Source organism: Osmerus eperlanus, chromosome 6 (genome assembly GCF_963692335.1).
Source record: "Osmerus eperlanus chromosome 6, fOsmEpe2.1, whole genome shotgun sequence".
Classification (NCBI taxonomy): domain Eukaryota; kingdom Metazoa; phylum Chordata; class Actinopteri; order Osmeriformes; family Osmeridae; genus Osmerus; species Osmerus eperlanus.
The window spans coordinates 688805-710920 of NC_085023.1; the positions used below are offsets into that span (position 1 = coordinate 688805).

Sequence of the window (22116 nt, forward strand, 5' to 3'; positions counted from 1 at the left end):
CTACCCGCTACCCATGCAGAGTCGGATGCTGACGAGCATAGTTTTGACAAAAAAAATCTCACCATAAGTCGCTATTGGCTCTGAAAAGTCGCTAGTTAATTATGGTGGTGCACAACACAACAACATTAGCGAAGCAAACAAAAGTTGAAAACACGCCAACATTAACACACAACACAACGACTTTAACAAAACGAAACATTTATAAAAACGCTGCATTTCAAGAAGCAATCAACTACTTACAACACCACAACATTAAGTGACAACACAACAGCATTGGTTCACACCACAACAGCATTAGCCGAGAACACCGCAGCATTAGCCCAAAACACAACATTTGCAGAAACGCTGCATTTCAAGTTGCTCACAACAGAAGTGCTCCAGACCACTAGGGGCACTGCAAAGTGGAATTAGTTGGGTTCCCACCAAAATAAAAACAAACTTGTTGACAGCCGGTCAATTTGAAATCATCCCAACCAAGAAAGAACACAATTTAAATTCACCAAAGTAAGTTGGTTTTATTATATTTTTATTATAATCTTACGTTTTACAAAATGTACGCCCTCTCCTCAGCGATGTTGTACTGCATTATGTAGGATGGCAAACCTCCAAGACGGGTACAGTTGAGTACAGATGCCCCTAGTGGTCTGGAGCACTTATGTTGTGAGCAACTTGAAATGCAGCGTTTCTGCAAATGTTGTGTTTTGGGCTAATGCTGCGGTGTTCTCAGCTAATGCTGCCGTGTTCTCCGCTGATGTTGTTGTGGTGTGAACCAATGCTGTTGTGTCACTAAATGTTGTGGTGTTGTAAGTAGTTGATTGTTTTTTGAAATGCAGCGTTTTTATAAATGTTTCGTTTTTGTTGAAGTCGTTGTGTGTTTATGTTGTGTTTTCAACTTTTGTTTGATTTGCTAATGTTGTGTTGTGCACCCGTGGGCCACCGTAGCTAATGCTACAAGGGCTTCACTAAAATTTGTCAACAATAAGTGTGGAAGAGCCACTTATGGAAATACTTATGGTTTGAGGCAGATGACGATGAGAACATCGTTCTCTAAATTTACGATGGGAGTGTGTCTTTATAATCGTCCGTTGGCTGTCTGAGCCACCAATAGCCTAGCTCTAGAGCTCGCTGCTCTACTATTTAGGTAGTTTTAAAAAGCCCCCAAATAACTGTAGCTTAATAGATTTGTTGTTTTGGAACTCACGTTTTCTAATATGTTGCTTGTCACGCTACGATTACAGTAGGGTAGGCCTGACATACGTAGAGCCAGGGTTGGGTAGGTTACTTTTTAAATGTAATCCGTTACAGTTACTAGTTACCCATCCACAATTGTTATCAGTAACGTAATTTTTGGATTACCCAGACTCAGTAACGTAATCTGATTACTTTCCATTACTTTTGGATTACTTTCAAAACCTAGTTTATAACCAGTTGAAGTTTTTTTTACATAACCTGGAATAAGACTAAATCAAAAAACAAATGATGTTGCACCCCTGAAACTGTTGCAGCAGAACATACAGTAGCACTACAAAATAAATAGAAAGGTCACCCCAATTAAGGGCATTACACTCTAGGTGGACTGATGGCCAGTGGTAGTGTACCAAAAGAAAAAAGGATATAGAGCAGTGGTTCTTAACCCTGTCCTCAGGGAACCCCTGTCCTGCATGTTTTAGATGTTTCCCTGCTCCAACACACCTGATTCAAATAAATCGGTCATTATCTAGCTCTGTAGAAGCCTGGTAACGAACATGCATTTGAATCAGGTGTATTGGAGCCAAGAAACATCTAAAACATGCAGGACAGGGGTTCCCTGAGGACAGGGTTAAGAACCACTGATATAAAGGGTCAAATAATGGCAGTTGACATATAATGCACAACATTATTTACACACTTTTATTTATTGTTTGAGAAATGCATAATTGCTAATTGTGGAGGACGGCAACTTTTAGGTAACCAGTACACGTATGTATACCTGCTGCCAATTATCCTTAGTCAATAGCCTTACCTCCAAATGCTTCTTCAAGTTTGAAGTTGAATCTTTTGACGCAGACAGCAGCTCCACCCTTGGCAAACATAGCTTGCATTGAACTGTTATGTTTTTGCCTTTTTCTTCTTTGAACACAAATTGATGGTTGAAACACCAGGAGAAAAATGCAGTGTTGGTGTGACATGATGTTTGCGATTGCATTTGACTTTGTTAGGCAGCCATGATCAAAGTTTTAACAAGCTAGTGTGTCTGTTAAGCAAATGTGAAATGTCAGAGAAAATGGCCAATGATAAAACAGCCAATTTTGCAATTAAAATGATACATTTTTCAAAATAAAAATCGACTACTCCCAAATGTAAAAGTATCGCAAAGTAATCCTCAATATTTTTCTAACGTATCTTTAATCCAATATCATTTTTTTTGGGCAGTAAAGTAACGGATTTCAGTTGCAATTATTTTGTAATCAGATTACAGTACTCCGTTACTCCCCAACCCTGCATAGAGCTATTTCACCATCCTACCAGCTGGCTAGCTCATTCGCTAATATGTCATTTTTTGTACTGGGTGTGTAGGTCTTGGTGTCTGTCACTGAGGTGCTTGGCGAGGTTAGAAGTATTTACTCCCTTGCACGACACTGTTTTATAGCAGCTTTTACAAATAGGCTTCCTAATGTCCGTGTGTTTGCCATCAGCGTCGGCTGTGTAGGTAAAGTAGTCCCACAGTAGACTGAATCGCTTCGTCTCGTTTGACCTACAAGTACCAAACATTGGGAAATTCTAATACCGAACCGTTTTTAACAAAAACATATCAACGAGTACTTAAATTTCGGTATACTGTGCAACACTAATACCTAATACTGGGTCTTGTAATTGTATTAATGTTCTGTTGTTGCAGTGTTTCCCCTACCATTAGTGGGGCCCCCCTGAAAGGTCAAGTTAATTTTGTAAAAAAAAGTGTATTTTTAATTTTATATAGTGCCAGATCACAAAATAAGTCATTTAAGGTTACCTTTCTTATAAAACAGGTATATAGCTTGGTCTTATATTAAACAAACTGTAGCGGGGTTTGCTCGTTTAAGATTAGCAATACTTAATTTATAATAAAGTATGTAGTTCTTGGGGCACCACCTCTTATTGTTAAAGGGATAGAGGAAACCTTATTGAATAATATTTAAATAATAGCCTTCGTAATAATCAGTCTAATCTTAAGGAATGAATTCGTTCTAAGAGTAGAGCCAATCGTAACATCAGTGAACACGCACGTCAAAATATCTTTACAATGAATTTATTCAAGTAAGGTAAACAGATCTTATGAAAGTTGGATTATGGGTTTGATATGAGAGATTGGTTTCAATGAACAGAATGAAATGGTCTAACTTAAAGAAAGGCAGAAATTGTACAGTCAGTGATTACATCCTTACAAATCATAAACAGAGCTCACGCCAATGCCATGTCGAGGAGGAAAGAGCGTTAGCCATAGTTACGTTTGATCAGGGGTTGATCAATGATGTTGAGGGCGGTTTGCGCCAAAGGTCCATTTGAAGAATCTGAAGTCACAGCGCGGCTGCGCTGGGTCATGTGACTGAGTCTGCGGGATCTCAGTGAAGTCGCATTTGGAATTGCGTTTTGGGTTCTTCTGTTGAAACGTCCAGATAGTGACGCGTTCACTATAAAGTTGAATCTCAGGAGAAGCTTGGCGACGTCCTTGGAACGCCAATCCTGATGGCGTTCATGCCATGGTCGGTTTCGCTGGAGTCAGAGATTGATGGTCATCTTAGGGCTTTATACAGTTCGAGGGAGGACCCGTCTGGGGTCAGATGTGGATTGGGGGAAGCTGGGTTCTCAACTCCCCCCTTCTTCCTTCACACCTACCAAAGGTGTGATCTGATCTTTGGCTGGTTCATTCGATGGTTCAAATATTGTTCTGGACATCTTGGTACAGTTACAAAATATAGTTGAATGATTGTTTTATTATGATAGCTTCGTGTAGATACCAAGAATGACGTGGTTATCTTTCAGGAAGAAGGAGTTGTTACTAGAATCAAGATTTCAGTGAACACAACATTAAAACAAAGTAACAAACATAACACAAATATCCCTCTCATAATTCTCCACCTTGTACTCTTGTGGTAAAGGTGAAGTCTCAAGCACTTTCCTCAAAAGTTCTGATCAAGGTATGTTCTTTGTTCAAATCGCCGCCGAAACGGATAGCAAATGGTCGCTGGAGACGTGTTGTCTAAATCAGGCCCTTTGAAGCTTGCAAGCTAGCAGGAGGGCTGATTAGGTAGATTGGGGAGGCCCCCCCCCCCATTCTATGGTTCCTTTGCATCGGCGTTTGGTGGGTAATCAGCATACTGAGGGTGTCACAAGGGCTGATTCTGATGTGATTGAATCACTCTTCAGGTGTGGCAAGATGTTGGCTCCGTGTGGTCTTGTGGACCTCACTACAAAACTAAATGGCCTTATGTTATTTATCTTATTTACACGACGGCATGTAATTTCTGTCTCTACATGGTCGGGCAACCATGTAGAGACAGACAACACTGTGTGTGTGTGTGTGTGTGTGTGTGTGTGTGAGAGAGAGGGGGAGAGAGAGCGTGTGAGTGTGTGACTGCTAGTCTGGCTGTATCTGCAGCAGGCATCTCCCCCCAGCCTGACATGTCTGATTGCTCTACTTTGCTGCGAGTTATGATTCATCCTCCATGAACATGAATTATTTATTAATATACGGTTTCCATGGCTCTTACCTTCTCCTCCCTGTCTCTGTCTCTCTCTCTTTGTGTCTCTCTGCCTTTTTGTAGGGCTTTAGCAGTGTGCATCTTTGCCTTTTTTTTACATCATTCACTGGTCTTTCTCCCTCCCCCCTCTGAATCTCATCCAGAGATTGACCCAGTTCCTCTGGAACAACAGCAGCAGGGATGATGTGTCCCTGTGTGACTCCCCTCCCTCCGTCCCTCTCCTCCTCCCTAGGCTCTCTCAAACTCTTCCCGCAGTCCAAACATGGCCACCCCATCCCAGGATTCCCCCCCTCTCCCCTCCATCCCCCCTCTCGCCCCTCCATCCTCTCCTTCGCCCCTCCATCCTCCCCCTCTCCCCTTCATCCTCCCCCCCTCGCCCCTCCATCCTCGCCCCTCCATCCTCCTCTCCATCCCCCTTGCCCATCCATCCTCTCCCCTCCATTCTCTCCCCTCAATCCTCCCCCTTTCCCCTCCATCCACCCCCTTTCCCCTCCATCCTCTCCCTTGCCCCTCCATCCTCCATCCTCTCCCTTGCCCCTCCATCCTCCATCCTCTCCCCTCCATCCTCCCCCTCTCCCCTCCATCCTCCCCTTCTCCCCTCCATCCTCTCCCTTGCCCCTCCATCCTCCCCCCCTCGCCCCTCCATCCTCTCCCCTCTCACCTACATCCTCCATCCCTCGCCCCTCCATCCTCTCCCCTCCACCCTCTCCCCTCTCACCTCCATCCTCCCCCTCGCCCCTCCATCCTCTCACCTCCATCCTCCCCCTCTCGCCCCTCCATCCTCCCCCTCGCCCCTCCATCCTCCTCTCCATCCCCCTTGCCCATCCATCCTCTCCCCTCCATTCTCTCCCCTCCATCCTCTCCCCTCCATCCTCCCCCTTTCCCCTCCATCCTCTCCCTTGCCCCTCCATCCTCCCCCTCTCCCCTCCATCCTCTCCCCTCCAACCTCCCCCCTCTCCCCTCCAACCTCCCCCCTCTCCCCTCCATCCTCTCCCCTCCATCCTCCCCTTCTCCCCTCCATCCTCTCCCTTGCCCCTCCATCCTCCCCCCCTCGCCCCTCCATCCTCCCCCTCGCTCCTCCATCCCTCGCCCCTCCATCCTCTCCCCTCTCACCTCCATCCTCCCCCTCGCCCCTCCATCCTCCACGTTGTCTGGATTGTGTATCAGACTCATATTCAGTCGCAGTACAGTAGCCTGTTTCTGCTGGGTGCTGGCTGGTTATTGGGTGGCAGGGCCAGGCCTCTTCTCCCATTGGTTATGCTGCTCAGAGCTGCTCTCTCCTAATTAAAGTGACGGCCTGGTTGTCATGGCAGATGCAGTGCCCCTCCATACAGACAGCAGTATGGTCTCCCAGCAACTGACCAGCCTTCCTGTTTCTACTGACCAGCAACATGCAACACAAGCACAAAACGTTAGGGATACACAATATATCTGCAGCCATATTGGTTTTGGCCGATACATTTTTTTTTTGTAGTGTTATTATCAGTCCAATACATTTACATTTAGTCATTTAGCAGACGCTCTTATCCAGAGCGACTTACAGTAAGTACAGGGACATTCCCCCGAGGCAAGTAGGGTGAAGTGCCTTGCCCAAGGACACAACGTCATTTGACACGGCCGGGAATCGAACTGGCAACCTTCTGATTACTAGCCCGCTTCCCTAACCGCTCAGCCACCTGACTCCCTACGATAAGAAAATGTGGTCGATAAATTATAATAATAATGTAGCTATAGAGCTCGTATTAATCGATTATTTCCACCTGTTGAACCACATTTGTTTCACAACTGCTTTTATTAAAACCTTAACTGCATAAAACATCTCAATCTTTCTTTCACCAAAATAATCAGATAAAAATATAAAAAGTGGTTCAATGGGTGGAAATAAACACAAAACACCAATTTATGCAAACGATGTAATCTAAAATGTTTTCACCCTGTTGTGCCCTCCTTTCGTATGTCCCAGTATTAGGTTTTGCCTTTGCATTGCAATCTAGCGACTTTTCAGAGAGCCACTAGCAACTTCTGGTGAGATTTATTTTGGCAACACTGCATGTCAGCGTCTCACTGCTGGGTACCGGGTTCAGTGTTTCTCCTAGGATTCTATTCATGATTTTCAAATGTTGCCGCCCGTTCATTTTCAATGGAAGTCCCGTGACAGGCCCTGCAAGGCAGTGTGAGACAGCCGGCAACATGAGCAGGTGAACAGGCTGCAAGAGAAGCTAACCTATTCTCTACGTTTATTAGGGCATTTGTGGATGAGCAACGTCAGTATGTTGCTAGTTAAATCCAAACTAGCTAGCATAACACAGCTAGCACAGTATATGTAAGGAAGTAAATGCTATTCCCAGCACCACACTCGCGGGGAGCGATTAAGCCAGTGTATCTAGTGTCCTCATCGACAGGCGGGAGATGGAGAGAGGAGTGATGGAGAGAGGAGTGATGGAGAGAGAGGAGTGATGGAGAGAGGGGAGTGATGGAGAGAGAGGAGTGATGGAGAGAGGGGAGTGATGGAGAGAGGGGGGTAATGATGAAGGGAGGGGGGGAGGGAGGGATGGATGGAGAGAGAGAGAGGGAGGGGAGTGATGGAGGGAGAGGAGGGATGGGTGGCTTGGAGGAGTGGAGTTGTTTGAGAACCTTGAGAGGTGGTCAATGACCCTCAGATGGAGAGGAGAGAGGGATCAGAAGAGTGCCTCTCCAATCCCACTAGAGAAGGGGGGCAGGGGGCATAGAGGAAGGGGTGTGGCCTCTGAGGAAAGGGGTGTGGCATGTCACTTCCTCCCACCTCTCATAGCCAGCGTCTCACCAGCCTAAGGTGGATGTGCCAACCTAAAGGAAAGATGACAAGGATCTCTTCTCTAACCATCTGTCCTCCCCGCCCCTCCCTCTCTTCTCTTCACCCCCTCCTTCTCTTCCCCCCCTCCCTCTCTTCTCTTCTCCCCTCTCTTCTCTCCTCTCCAGACCCCCCTGGGTTAATGGGTCCTATCATCGGGATGTCTCCTGATAAGAAAGCAGAAACTCCAGCCCCCCAGGAGAAGAGGGCTGCATTGGGGGCGGGGTCTACCCCCGAGGGGCAGTGTGCCTCCAGCCCATTGGCCACCTGCGTAGATCGGGCAGGCGAGGATGAGGAGCTGACCAACTTGAACTGGCTCCACGAGAACCTGCTGCAGAACTTCACCCTGGGGGGCCCGGGGGGCCCGGAGGCCCTGGCCAGCCCCAGCCCACTGTTCGACATTGAGGGGGATCCGGGGGCAAGGGGCCCCTCAGCCTCCTCCAGCTCGTCCCGGGGCAGGGGGGGCGAGAGGGACGCGCTGAAGGCCAAGCCCCCCTTCTCCTTCTCCCTGCTCATCTACATGGCCATAGAGCAGTCCCCCAGCAAGTCCCTGCCTGTGAAGGACATCTACGGCTGGATCCTGCAGCACTTCCCCTACTTCTCCAGCGCCCCCACTGGCTGGAAGAACTCGGTGCGACACAACCTGTCTCTCAACAAATGCTTCCGTAAGGTGGAGAGGAGCCTGGGCAAGGTGGGTTTCACCTCACGGACAGTCTCCCCCCCCCTCTCCTTCTCTGTCTCCCCCCTCCTCTGTCCATCTCCCCCCCCCCCCCTCTCTTTACTTGACATGGCTACAATCCTGACTGCCTTTCAGCATGTGATCAGTGACGTCACTTTCTCTGTCCACTGCTGTGGGAATCTCCTGCTCAACGTTGCACTGGTTTTTGTGTGTGAGGTTGTGTGTATGTGTGAGAATTGTCTGCCATTGTAACTTTTAATGTGAGTTAGTTATGTGTGTGTGTGTGTTCGTCTCGTGACAACCCCCCCCCCCCCCCCGTATTGTCGGCATGGTGATGAGGGTAGAACCTAGTCAAGGTCACACGACACTCCTTCTAAGGAAGTGCTTATGCAGCACACACACACACAGTTACAGTTATCTATCCAAGCTACATCTACACACACACAGCCACACAAGCGTAACCCCATGTGTGTAGCCAGAAGCATCATCATCATGTGTGTAGCTAGCACCAACTGCAGTATGTAGCAGCTAGCAGCATCGTCATGTGTGTAGCTAGTAGCAGCAGTATTGTGTGTGTAGCTAGCAGCAGCATGTAGCAGCTAGCAGCAGCAGCAACATGTGTGTAGCTAGCAGCAGCAGTAGTATGTAGCAGCTAACAGCAGCAGCATTGTGTGTGTAGCTAGCAACAGCAGTAGTATGTAGCGGCTATCAGCAGCGTCATGTGTGTAGCCAGCAGCAGTATGTAGCAGCAGAAGCATCATGTGTGTAGCCAGCAGCAGCATCATCGTGTGTGTAGCTAGAAGCAGTATATAACAGCTAACAGCAGCGTTATGTGAGTAGCTAGCAGCAGCATCATGTGAGTAGCTAGTAGCAGCAGCATGATGTGAGTAGCTAGCAGCAGTCTGTAGTAGCTAGCAGCAGCATTGCGTGAGTAGCTAGCAGCAGCAGCATCATGTGTGTAGCTAGCAGCCGCAACAGTATGTAGCAGCTAGCAACAGCGTCATATGAGTAGCTAGCAGCAGCAGCTAGCAGTAGTATGTAGCAGCTAGCAACAGCGTCATGTGTGTAGCTAGAAGCAGTATGTAGCAGTTAGCTAACAGCAGGAGTGCATGAGCTTCACATGACACAGCCTGGTGGGTGCCGTTGCCCTGGTCGGGGACCATATCTCCTCGATATTGGCCTGTTCACTGGTTACCAGTCAAATACAGAATTGATTTTAAGGTGTTATACGTTTTTAAAGTTTTACATGGAGTAAAGACGGGAGTCTTTCAGCCATTCCACGGACTCGGATGAAAACAAAAGGTGATCGTGCCTTTTCAGTTGTAGCCCCTAGTCTGTGGAATTAATTGCCCATTTTAATCAGGTCATCCCCAATCTCCGAGACATTTAAGTCTCGCCTTAAAACATTTTTATTCCTTGGCTTTCGAGTCAGTTTAGGGTCACTCGTGCTTATTTGTTTTGTTTGTCTGTTGTTGCTATTTATTGTTGTTTGTCTTATTTGATAGCTTGTAATCGGAGTCAAGGTTATATTCGCCCCCCTCTCGCACTCTCTCACTCACACTTACTCTGTGTGTGTGATCAGGTGAATGGGAAGGGGTCTCTGTGGTGTGTGCATCCAGAGTATCGGCCCAACCTCCTTCAGGCCCTGAAGAAGCAGCACCTTCCCTCAGCACACACACTGTCCACACCGCCTGCCTCCCCCACCAGGTGAGCCTCCCCCAGCCTGCTTGTATCAGTGTTTCCCCTACCATTATATTAGGGGGGCGCCCCGCCCCCCCCAAGGGCACCCTCCCCCCCCCCCCCCCCCCCGGAAGGTCAAGTAAAAACTTTTTTTTAGTTATATAGCGATGATCACAAAATAAGTCATTAAAGGTTACCTTTCCTATAAAACAGGTCTATAGCTTGCTCTTTTATTAAACAAACTAAGTGGCCTTATGTTATTTCTTATTTACACGACTGCATGTCATTTCTGTCTCTATATCAGTGGTTCCCAAAGGGGGGGTCGTGAGATGATTTCCAGAAATCAAGGAACATTTTAAAACAATTAGAAATAGCATATTTTTTGCCTAAATTTTAACAAGTTAAAAATAGTAGTTAAATTAATGCATGCAAATAAAAAAAGCCATCAGCCTTTTGATTTTCAATTCACTGTAAGTACGGCAAACCATCTGACATCCAAGCAGGAGGATGCATTAGTTGAACTGTCAAGCGACCGAACGTTAAAGGCAGCGTTCTCAGCCAAGACACTGGCTGAGTTTTGGATTTCAGTGGAGAGGGAATACCCATGGCCGCGGGAACTAGGGGCGATGAGGGTGCTGCAGCACCCCCTTACAGCACGAAAATATAAAATTATATGACTTGAAAATCCACCACCGCGGCACAGCCCCGCAGTAGCGGACTGGCCATCGGGAGCACTGGGAGAAGAATAACGATGGAAAACCAGGCTAAAAAACGTAAGGGTGGGGCTGAAAAATTAAGAGACAAAAAGACATCACCTTCAGCAGACAAGGTTTAACCAATTGAAAAACGGCTATGTTTATTTTACACAAAGCTCAAAAACGATTTTGAGTTCAAATAAAGGCCAAAATGCGCTACGCGCGCTCGTATTAACACTTTCCTGCCTAAGCCAACATTCTGAACATTCCATATGCTGTTGAAATATGATATTCATATGCATATTCATATTTTATTAATTTCCATATTTAATCATACACCTTAACTGTTTATACCATACTGAAGAGGAGAACTAGGGGATTTTTATGATGTGAATACATATGTGATTAGGCAAATCATCCTTTTGAAAGGTGATTTTTTTTTACAAATATCTTCTCCATCCACCATACCTCATCAGACAACTTAATTCTTAACTACTTTAATTACAAGATGGAGGAACACTTTGAGTAGATGGATGATTCCCGCTCCACAGTCTGGCATCTTCACAATCTTTAGCTCATAAAAAAACGAGTCGTGCTAAGCTACCAAAAAAAAGTTTGTTGCTGAAATTACAGTCGATTATCATTGTGTCTATGTTTTATGCAGAACTAGTTTCTTCAGCGCGTAATAGGATTTTGATGGCACGGTTCGACACGTGATCGTTCTACACCAATAAGGTAACTGCTTTTTGTCAACATGGATGGATATGTTTGGCAAATATAGGATGAGACCTTGCACATAACAGAAATTCGGCCCCTGACAGTGTTTTGCATGTGATACTCTGCGGCTGCAAAAGTGCCTGTAAGACAGGCAGATGTTCATGTTTTTCTGCAGGACTGTGTTGCACAGACTTATGTCGTTGTTGTAATTGTGCCAACACACAAGAAACTGAGGAACTGGGAGATAACTGTCCTGACACTGACAGTGAGGACTGGGTGTCCTTAATCTGTTATTCCTTATTCAGTTTTGTACAGTTTTATATATCATATTTAATATTTTTCATAACGATTGTTTTTATGGTTGATCAGTGTTTTCATTTGTGGAAGAATGAATGAATGTTACAACAACGACATAAGTCTGTTCACCCCCCCCCCCCCCCCAGGTTAATGTAATAGCCTAGTTTAATAACTGATGTAATATTGCACATATTTTCTTACTATTTCCCCTAAAGCAATAAGGGTAGGCTACTTAGAGACCTTCTACTCATAAAGTATGTTCTAAATGGCATAAATGCTGCCTATTAATAATTGACGTTGGTCAGTAGCCTATAGCCTATCGATTAAGGTACTCGAAAGCATGTACACTGTCTGCTTCATTTGAGCTTGATAGGCTAAGCAGTCTGTAGCAAATAATAACAATAAACCTATTTATTAATTAAAACTACTTCTGCATAGTAATGCAACGAAAATACAAACGTGAGCAAAGGCAGCAATCGCTATCGAATCAACAGACGTGCAATTTAGCTAGCAGGGGAATAATACAAACAACAAAGATCACCAGTTAACTTAATTTAAATTAGCAAGAACTATAGACTAATACAATAACAGGCTTAAACTAGAGAGGGTACAATTTCTGGGGAAATTGTAGGGTGTGCTTGCTTGCGTCGGTTGTACAGGGATTTTAATGCCATTTTTACAACTGATATTCCTGTATATTTTATATAAAAATGCATAGGGCCTACTTATTATGTCTAAATATTACATAGATTTAAAATCATCTTTTTTTTGCTGCTCATTTACAACTCAAAATACGAGTGAAGTGTAGAATGAAATATGATGTCTTCTCATTTCCCCTGCAAGAGGCAGCCTCATAGCTGAATCAAAACGAATACATTTGGCAGACCGGTGTAAAAATGGACCTAATCTCTATGACTTAAACGTCCTTTTAAGTTTTCCCTTCTCGTGATATTTTCAGGCATTTAGCCTACTCATATTGCATTCATTAATAAAGAACCCCCTTTGAAGATTATTCTACGACGTTACCGGCAGAAGATAGAATCGCGATTCAAACAGTACTATCTGCTAACTGAAAATATGCCCCCAAAAACGTAAATAAGCTTGACATTTATTTAGTGGAAAATCGCTCATTCATAAAAAGCTCACTGGTAGCGATCATTGTCAGTAACAACGCAAAATGCGATATAGCCCTGTGTGGAGAAGCTGCCCCGGTAAATTTTACTACTACAGTACAGTACTAGACTACTGCTGTGTTAGTCTCGGTAGCGATTGCGTTGGTTGAATTGGATTGAACGTTCCGTTGTACGGTTTAGGCTGAAATTAATTATTTTCATGAACAGATTGACAAAGTTTAGGCGGTGGCAATGAAGTTCAGGTTAGTAGTCAGATAGTTTCACCTATTGAAAGACTTTTGATTTAAGTAAGGGGAGTGCCGAACATGTTCTGTCGCCGTTTGACTTCCTACAGCTGTGTAGATGTTTTTGTAGTGTCTCGCGTAGACTACAGCGTTGCAGTGAGCAACACTGGTTTGAAACCACAGGTAATGATAATTTCACCCACAAATTGTTTACTTGTAATGTAATGTCATAATAAATCCTACAACGAAAATGTATTTGTGAGGAATGTTTATTTTAAAGATTGAAAACAGATGCATCATAGACCACTGTAGTATGTGTTGCCCGGGCAACAGAGGCTAATGTCATGATGCTAATGCTTCAGTGAAATAGTAGACTACCGTTTCCAAAAGTAGATGTGGGCCTACTTCCTTAATAATATCAGCTAATATTGTACATTACATTTCATAATTGTGTTTCACATCACAAAGTAAAATGAGTAAATAGTTATCACCCTGGCCTCTTTGCTTGTGGCGTTCCTGCAGCTGCCTTGCAGTAAAGCTATAGTTAGCCTAGCTATCCCCCAAGTTAACAGATGTGAAACGAATGTTCTGCTACAGGTAGTCACGCGTGTTTTCGTGACGTTAGTGACGTAGTGACGTTAGTAACGTCAGTGACTGTGGCTAGCAAATTAGCCACCGTTAGCTTCACTTTTCACCACAAAAACGCAATTTCTACTTAAACCATGCAACGGAACGTAAATAAAAATACAACCAACGCAATCGCTACCAAGACAAACCTTTTGACACCGCCGTTGTGTATGTAGTCCAAATATTGACTGATCCTTAGGGGGGCGAAAATAAATAATAATAAATAAATATATATGTGAGAGAACAAAGGTTGTGCCCTTGCCGAAGGCAAAGCACACCCAATTAACTGACAAGTTAGCTATACGACTTCTCAAAAACGCACAATATCAACTGCGGTGTGAAGCGCGTATCCGTGCTATTCTCCGACATGCACTCTAACAATCACATAGACGTCCTAAAATTTTGTACAGCCCTATTTTAGATACCATGGCGGCAGAAATTTAGTCGTGGCGGGCCGCCGCGGCAAAATAAACATAGAGGAAACACTAGGTGCATTCGACATGGACTGCGGCTGCATGAAACGACCGGCGAGAGTAGCCGCATGCAGTCGGGGAGGAGTTGAAAACTGCTCTGTAAAGTCGGACATTCCAGCTTCTCGTGGTTTCCTGCGTTGACGTCAGTCATGGCCGATCAAGCGCTGTTTGCTTACTTTACTTTATTTATAATTAAACTTGGTCTTTCTGTTAGTGAAGAGGCGGACTAAAACCCTTTCTTCAACACATTTTTAATTCAATTAAACTGTTTGGTCCGTATTTGAGCATTGGCGAAACTGAAGGTGTCAGAATAATTACTAAACACGCATCAAAGTTGTCATGTGTGAGTCTGGCCAATCATGAAATAGCTGTGTCGTCATTAGAACCCTTGCAGTTGCTCTTGAGAAAATGCGCTCGGCTACACAGCTGGCAGTTCTTGAATCGATCTCACGGTACTTTGATGGCTACGTCACAGTGACCTAGCCTCGGCGCCGTCTAAAGTCGGACAAAAAGTCTAACCAGAATTCACTGTTTCAAGTCAGCCGCCTGCAGCCGCTGCATGAAGTCAGTTCATGTCGAACGCACCTACTGTAACGTGCAAGGTCCTATCTTCTATTTGACAACCATATCCATCCATGTTGACGAAAAGCAGCTACCTTATTGGTGTAGAAGGATCACGTGTCGAACCGCGCCACCAAAATCCTATGACGCTCTGAAGAAACTAGTTCTGCATAAAACATAGACGCATCGACAATTGACTGTAATTTCAGCAACAAACTTTTTTTTTGGTAGCCTAGCACAACTCGTTCTTTTTTATGAGCTAAAAATTGTGTAGATGCCAGACAGAGGAGCGGGTTCAAACGAACAGGGTTCACCTTACGGCCGAATACTCCTCTCCATAACTAAAAAACACTCGACTTTCTTCCACAATTGACCGAATTGGCCAAACATGGCATGTACATTTAGCTTAAAGTGTACATAATCTAGCTAGTTCATGTTGTTTTTCCAAGTTTCACAGAAATATGTTAAAATTGAGGCTAAACAGTGCTACTTCTGTTATAGCTGCCTGTCACGAACGTCCAAACCGGTCAAATAATTCTTTCCTGAAATAACTCACGTCACTCCCACAAACAAATTCTTCGTAAGTAAAATGTTTAGACTTTTAATTGACAATATTGACAACACATATTAAGAAACTTGTCTTTACTCATAATATCGTCTCCGATTTCAATTTGAAGCGGTAAATCTAACACTGTAGGCAATCTCCCATGGTATCCCCTCTGGCTCTGCCTCGGCAAACAATGGCTGCCGTTGCTGACAATACATAAATTTTTTACTGCCAGTGACCTAATGATATGTGCTTTGAGCTTAAGTTGTCATGAGTATCCAGCAGTTTTCAGAAATAAAATCGGTGGTTGGACGGCAAAGATATCCAGGCGAGAACCAGGGGTCTTTTTAGACCCATATTTGAATGGTCCGGCAGGAAAGTCGATGTGGGCCGGTCTGGATCAAAGTCCAAGTTCCACTGAAATGTGGAGTTAAACCGAAGAACAGTTTCTCTTCCGTTTTCAGATCAGGTTTTAATGGGCGGAGCCCAAAAATGCCCTATCTACGTCAGATCACTGAATGGCTCCTCCTGCTGTACTGTTATTGTAGCCTACATCAGCTAGCTAGCTAGCTTCAGGATGTCTCCCACCACCCGCAACTGCATCTTCCCTGGATGCAAGAACTCCAGCTGCGCTGCAACGCCATTTAAGTTCACTATTGATAATGAAAGGAAAAATAGGTGGATAGATTTTGTGAAGAGCCACGCTCATGGAAAGCTTTGGATAAACTCCAACAGCCGCCTCTGCACTGACCATTTCACGGCGGACAGTTTTAACATGGACCAGAGACAAACGGGGTTCACCAACACACGGCTTCTCTTGCAGCGCAGAGCCGTACCGAGCATCGCCCCTCCGGCCGTTCATCCTCCGGTCGCACCTGGACCATCCACCGCCGCCAGCAGTTCATCACTCAGTTCTTTGTGCTTGTTATAATTATACTAGATAACTTTTCCAGAGGTATCTTTGAGTTAGTGCAAACCGCTAAATTGATATTAGGCTACTTGGTGTAGAATGATGGTATGTTGGTGAAATGGTAGCTAATGTGTTAGAAGTAGCCTAGTTGGAGAGCTCACTGTCTGCTGTCTCTGGTGTCCATTTTTACTGTTACAGCTCAGGGGAACATTTCATTTATATGCATCTGTATGTTTCACTCATTGAACAAATAAATTCTAATTTTATACGGTTTTGTTCGGCTTGACATAGCGTCCATTATCTGGGTCGCAGGTAGGCACTAGGCAGCGAGGGGCGGAGCTTCAGCTCCTTCGGGCGATACCCCCCCGCCCCCAGTCTCAAGCAGAGAAGACTGCTGATTTTTTCACGATTTCAAAGCCTAATTTAACATACTTGTCGGTGTTATTTTTTCATTCGAATTTGGATGGGTAGTTAATAACACATTATTCTGTGATGTGGCGAACTTAAAACTCGTTTCCAGGTTCACTTTACAGGATCTTTAAGGGTCGTGGGCTGAAATGTTTGGGAACCCCCGCTCTACATGGTCGGTAGAGCGGCCCCCCCTCCCCAAAGCTGTAAACCTAGGGGAAACACTGTGTAGTTTAGTGATTGTTATCCACACTACATTGTACAGTTGTATTTAACACTGATTGATTGTATTTAACCTCAATCCTAACCTGATTCTCCTCCTCTCTCTTCACCTCCCCTCCTCTCTCTCACCTCCTCTTCTATTTCCTCAACTCCTGTCTGCTCCTCTCTTCCTCTCCTCCTTTATCATCTTTCCCCTCCTCTCTCCACAGTGCCTCATCACCTCCTCGTCACCTCTTCCTGCAAGGCTGCTCACTCAAAGGTGAGTCATCTCCTCCAGCTCTCTCTCTCTACTCTGTCTCTCTACTCTCTGTCTACTCTCTCTACTCTGTCTCTCTACTCTCTGTCTACTCTCTCTTTCTGTCTCTACTCAATCTCTCTCTCCATCTCTGGCTCTACTGCATCTCTCGATCCATCTGTCGATCCATTGCTCTCTTTCTACTCTTCGATCCATCTCTCTCTTTGTCCTTCTCTGATCAACCAGAGAAAATTTCTAATGTTTGGTGTAAATAATGTCCACCTCAGGTATGATTCCACACACACACATCATCATCAGTACATATTTAGTCTGATCTCTCCCTGTGATGTTGATGTTTGCTGCTGTACATTTCAACCATGATCAGCTGACTGCACATCCATCCCTCCATCCCATACTTCCCTCCCCTCCATCCCACCAAGTCCTCCATCCTCCATCTAGATGACCTTGCCCTCCTCTGGTACAGGCCCTCTAGTACAGACCCTCTAGTACAGGCCCTCTAGTACAGACTCTAGTACAGACTCTAGTACAGGCCCTCTAGTACAGGCCCTCTAGTACAGGCCCTCTAGTACAGACTCTAGTACAGGCCCTCTAGTACAGGCCCTCTAGTACAGGCCCTCTAGTACAGACTCTAGTACAGGCCCTCTAGTACAGGCCCTCTAGTACAGGCCCTCTAGTACAGGCCCTCTAGTACAGGCCCTCTAGTACAGGCCCTCTAGTACAGACTCTAGTACAGGCCCTCTAGTACAGGCCCTCTAGTACAGGCCCTCTAGTACAGGCCCTCTAGTACAGGCCCTCTAGTACAGGCCCTCTAGTACAGACTCTGGTACAGGCCCTCTAGTACAGACCCTCTAGTACAGGCCCTCTAGTACAGACTCTGGTACAGGCCCTCTAGTACAGGCCCTCTAGTACAGGCCCTCTAGTACAGGCCCTCTAGTACAGGCCCTCTAGTACAGGCCCTCTAGTACAGGCCCTCTAGTACAGGCCCTCTAGTACAGGCCCTCTAGTACAGACTCTGGTACAGACTCTAGTACAGGCCCTCTAGTACAGGCCCTCTAGTACAGGCCCTCTAGTACAGACTCTAGTACAGGCCCTCTAGTACAGGCCCTCTAGTACAGGCCCTCTAGTACAGGCCCTCTAGTACAGGCCCTCTAGTACAGGCCCTCTAGTACAGGCCCTCTAGTACAGGCCCTCTAGTACAGGCCCTCTAGTACAGGCCCTCTAGTACAGGCCCTCTAGTACAGGCCCTCTAGTACAGACCCTCTAGTACAGGCCCTCTAGTACAGACCCTCTAGTACAGGCCCTCTAGTACAGGCCCTCTAGTACAGGCCCTCTAGTACAGGCCCTCTAGTACAGGCCCTCTAGTACAGACCCTCTAGTACAGGCCCTCTAGTACAGACTCTGGTACAGGCCCTCTAGTACAGGCCCTCTAGTACAGGCCCTCTAGTACAGACCCTCTAGTACAGGCCCTCTAGTACAGGCCCTCTAGTACAGGCCCTCTAGTACAGACTCTAGTACAGGCCCTCTAGTACAGACTCTAGTACAGGCCCTCTAGTACAGACCCTCTAGTACAGGCCCTCTAGTACAGACCCTCTAGTACAGGCCCTCTAGTACAGACTCTGGTACAGGCCCTCTAGTACAGGCCCTCTAGTACAGACTCTGGTACAGGCCCTCTAGTACAGGCCCTCTAGTACAGACTCTAGTACAGGCCCTCTAGTACAGGCCCTCTAGTACAGACTCTGGTACAGGCCCTCTAGTACAGGCCCTCTAGTACAGGCCCTCTAGTACAGACTCTAGTACAGGCCCTCTAGTACAGACTCTGGTACAGGCCCTCTAGTACAGGCCCTCTAGTACAGGCCCTCTAGTACAGGCCCTCTAGTACAGGCCCTCTAGTACAGACTCTAGTACAGGCCCTCTAGTACAGGCCCTCTAGTACAGGCCCTCTAGTACAGGCCCTCTAGTACAGGCCCTCTAGTACAGACTCTAGTACAGGCCCTCTAGTACAGGCCCTCTAGTACAGGCCCTCTAGTACAGACTCTGGTACAGGCCCTCTAGTACAGGCCCTCTGGTACAGGCCCTCTAGTACAGACTCTGGTACAGGCCCTCTAGTACAGGCCCTCTAGTACAGACTCTGGTACAGGCCCTCTAGTACAGGCCCTCTAGTACAGACTCTGGTACAGGCCCTCTAGTACAGGCCCTCTAGTACAGACTCTAGTACAGGCCCTCTAGTACAGACTCTGGTACAGGCCATCTAGTACAGACCCTCTAGTACAGACTCTGGTACAGGCCCTCTAGTACAGACTCTGGTACAGGCCCTCTAGTACAGGCCCTCTAGTACAGACTCTGGTACAGGCCCTCTAGTACAGACCCTCTAGTACAGACTCTGGTACAGGCCCTCTAGTACAGGCCCTCTAGTACAGGCCCTCTAGTACAGACTCTAGTACAGGCCCTCTAGTACAGACTCTGGTACAGGCCCTCTAGTACAGACCCTCTAGTACAGACTCTGGTACAGGCCCTCTAGTACAGACCCTCTAGTACAGACTCTGGTACGTACCCTCTCTAGTACCGACCCTCTAATACACTCTCTAGTACAGCCTCTGGTACAGACCCTCTAGTACACAGACCCTCTAGTACACACACCCTCTAGTACACACCCTCTAGTACACACCCTCTAGTACAGACCCTCCAGTGCACTCTCTAGTACAGACCCTCTAGTACAGACTCTGGTACAGACCCTCTAGTACAGGCCCTCTAGTACAGGCCCTCTAGTACAGGCCCTCTAGTACATGCCCTCTAGTACAGACTCTGGTACAGGCCCTCTAGTACAGACTCTGGTACAGGCCCTCTAGTACAGACTCTAGTACAGGCCCTCTAGTACAGACTCTAGTACAGGCCCTCTAGTACAGACTCTGGTACAGGCCCTCTAGTACAGGCCCTCTAGTACAGACTCTAGTACAGGCCCTCTAGTACAGACTCTGGTACAGGCCCTCTAGTACAGACCCTCTAGTACAGACTCTGGTACAGGCCCTCTAGTACAGGCCCTCTAGTACAGACTCTGGTACAGGCCCTCTAGTACAGGCCCTCTAGTACAGGCCCTCTAGTACAGACCCTCTAGTACAGACTCTAGTACAGGCCCTCTAGTACAGGCCCTCTAGTACAGACTCTGGTACAGGCCCTCTAGTACAGGCCCTCTAGTACAGACTCTAGTACAGGCCCTCTAGTACAGACTCTGGTACAGGCCCTCTAGTACAGGCCCTCTAGTACAGACTCTGGTACAGGCCCTCTAGTACAGGCCCTCTAGTACAGACTCTAGTACAGGCCCTCTAGTACAGACTCTGGTACAGGCCCTCTAGTACAGACCCTCTAGTACAGACTCTGGTACAGGCCCTCTAGTACAGACCCTCTAGTACAGACTCTGGTACAGGCCCTCTAGTACAGACCCTCTAGTACAGACTCTGGTACGTACCCTCTCTAGTACCGACCCTCTAATACACTCTCTAGTACAGCCTCTGGTACAGACCCTCTAGTACACAGACCCTCTAGTACACACACCCTCTAGTACACACCCTCTAGTACACACCCTCTAGTACAGACCCTCCAGTGCACTCTCTAGTACAGACCCTCTAGTACAGACTCTGGTACAGACCCTCTAGTACAGGCCCTCTAGTACAGACCCTCTAGTACAGGCCCTCTAGTACAGACTCTGGTACAGGCCCTCTAGTACAGGCCCTCTAGTACAGACTCTAGTACAGGCCCTCTAGTACAGACTCTGGTACAGGCCATCTAGTACAGACCCTCTAGTACAGACTCTAGTACAGGCCCTCTAGTACAGACTCTGGTACAGGCCCTCTAGTACAGACCCTCTAGTACAGACTCTGGTACAGGCCCTCTAGTACAGGCCCTCTAGTACAGACTCTGGTACAGGCCCTCTAGTACAGACCCTCTAGTACAGACTCTGGTACAGGCCCTCTAGTACAGGCCCTCTAGTACAGACTCTAGTACAGACCCTCTAGTACAGACCCTCTAGTACAGACTCTGGTACAGGCCCTCTAGTACAGACCCTCTAGTACAGACTCTGGTACGTACCCTCTCTAGTACCGACCCTCTAATACACTCTCTAGTACAGCCTCTGGTACAGACCCTCTAGTACACAGACCCTCTAGTACACACACCCTCTAGTACACACCCTCTAGTACACACCCTCTAGTACAGACCCTCCAGTGCACTCTCTAGTACAGACCCTCTAGTACAGACTCTGGTACAGACCCTCTAGTACAGACTCTAGTACAGACCCTCTAATACAGACTCTGGTACAGACCCTTTAGTACCCTCTCTAGTACAGACCCTCTAGTACAGACTCTAGTACAGACCCTCTAGTACAGACTCTGGTACAGACCCTGTAGGACAGACTCTGGTACAGACCCTCTAGTACAGACCCTTTAGTACCCTCTCTAGTACAGGCCATTTAAAACACCCTCTAGTACAGACCATGTAGTACAGAACTAGAGAGGGAGGGGTGGGTTAGACTCTCTCCTCCAGGTCATCTTATCCTGGTGACAGCAGCATGGCCTCTCAGTCTGTCAGGACCCCCCAGTAACCCTGACCCCCCAGTAATCCCCGACCCCCCCCCCCCCCCTCCCAGTAACCCCCGACCCCCACTAACCTCTGACCCCCCCAGTGACCACTGACCCCCCCCCAGTGACCACTGACACCCCCCAGTGACCACTGACCCCCTCAGTATACCCTGACCCCCCCAGTAACCACTGACCCCCCCCCAGTGACCAGCCTGTGCTCTCCTCCTACAGAATCAGACATTGACGCAGCCACCGCCATGATGCTCTTAAACTCCGCCCCAGGCCACCAAGACGAGCCATGTAAGACACGCCTCCATGCCATGCCCACCTCCCTCCCTGCCTCCACCTCCCTCTTTCTCTCCTTGCCTCAACCTCTCTCCCTCCCTGCCTCCACCTCCCTCCCTGCCTCCACCTCCCTCCCTGCCTCCACCTTTCTCGCTGTCTCCCTTCATTCACCACCCTCACTCTTCCTCCGCTTCTGTCTCACTTCCTCTCATCCTGTCCTTCTCTCCTTCTGCCCTCTTCCTCATCCTGTCCTTCTCTCCTTCTGCCCTCTTCCTCATCC

At 46.9% G+C, this 22116-nt stretch overlaps 1 protein-coding gene across 1 annotated transcript in view; it reads left to right on the top strand.

Moving 5' to 3' along the window:
* foxn2a (forkhead box N2a) overlaps positions 1–22116 on the top strand; it is a 38564-nt gene that overhangs the window by 14660 nt on the left and 1788 nt on the right. The window contains exons 2-5 of the mRNA XM_062462918.1: positions 7680–8242; positions 9813–9937; positions 16934–16983; positions 21783–21851. Coding sequence (XP_062318902.1) covers positions 7694–8242; positions 9813–9937; positions 16934–16983; positions 21783–21851 — 793 coding nt within the window. The 5' untranslated portion in view covers positions 7680–7693. The remainder of the gene's footprint in view (positions 1–7679; positions 8243–9812; positions 9938–16933; positions 16984–21782; positions 21852–22116) is intronic.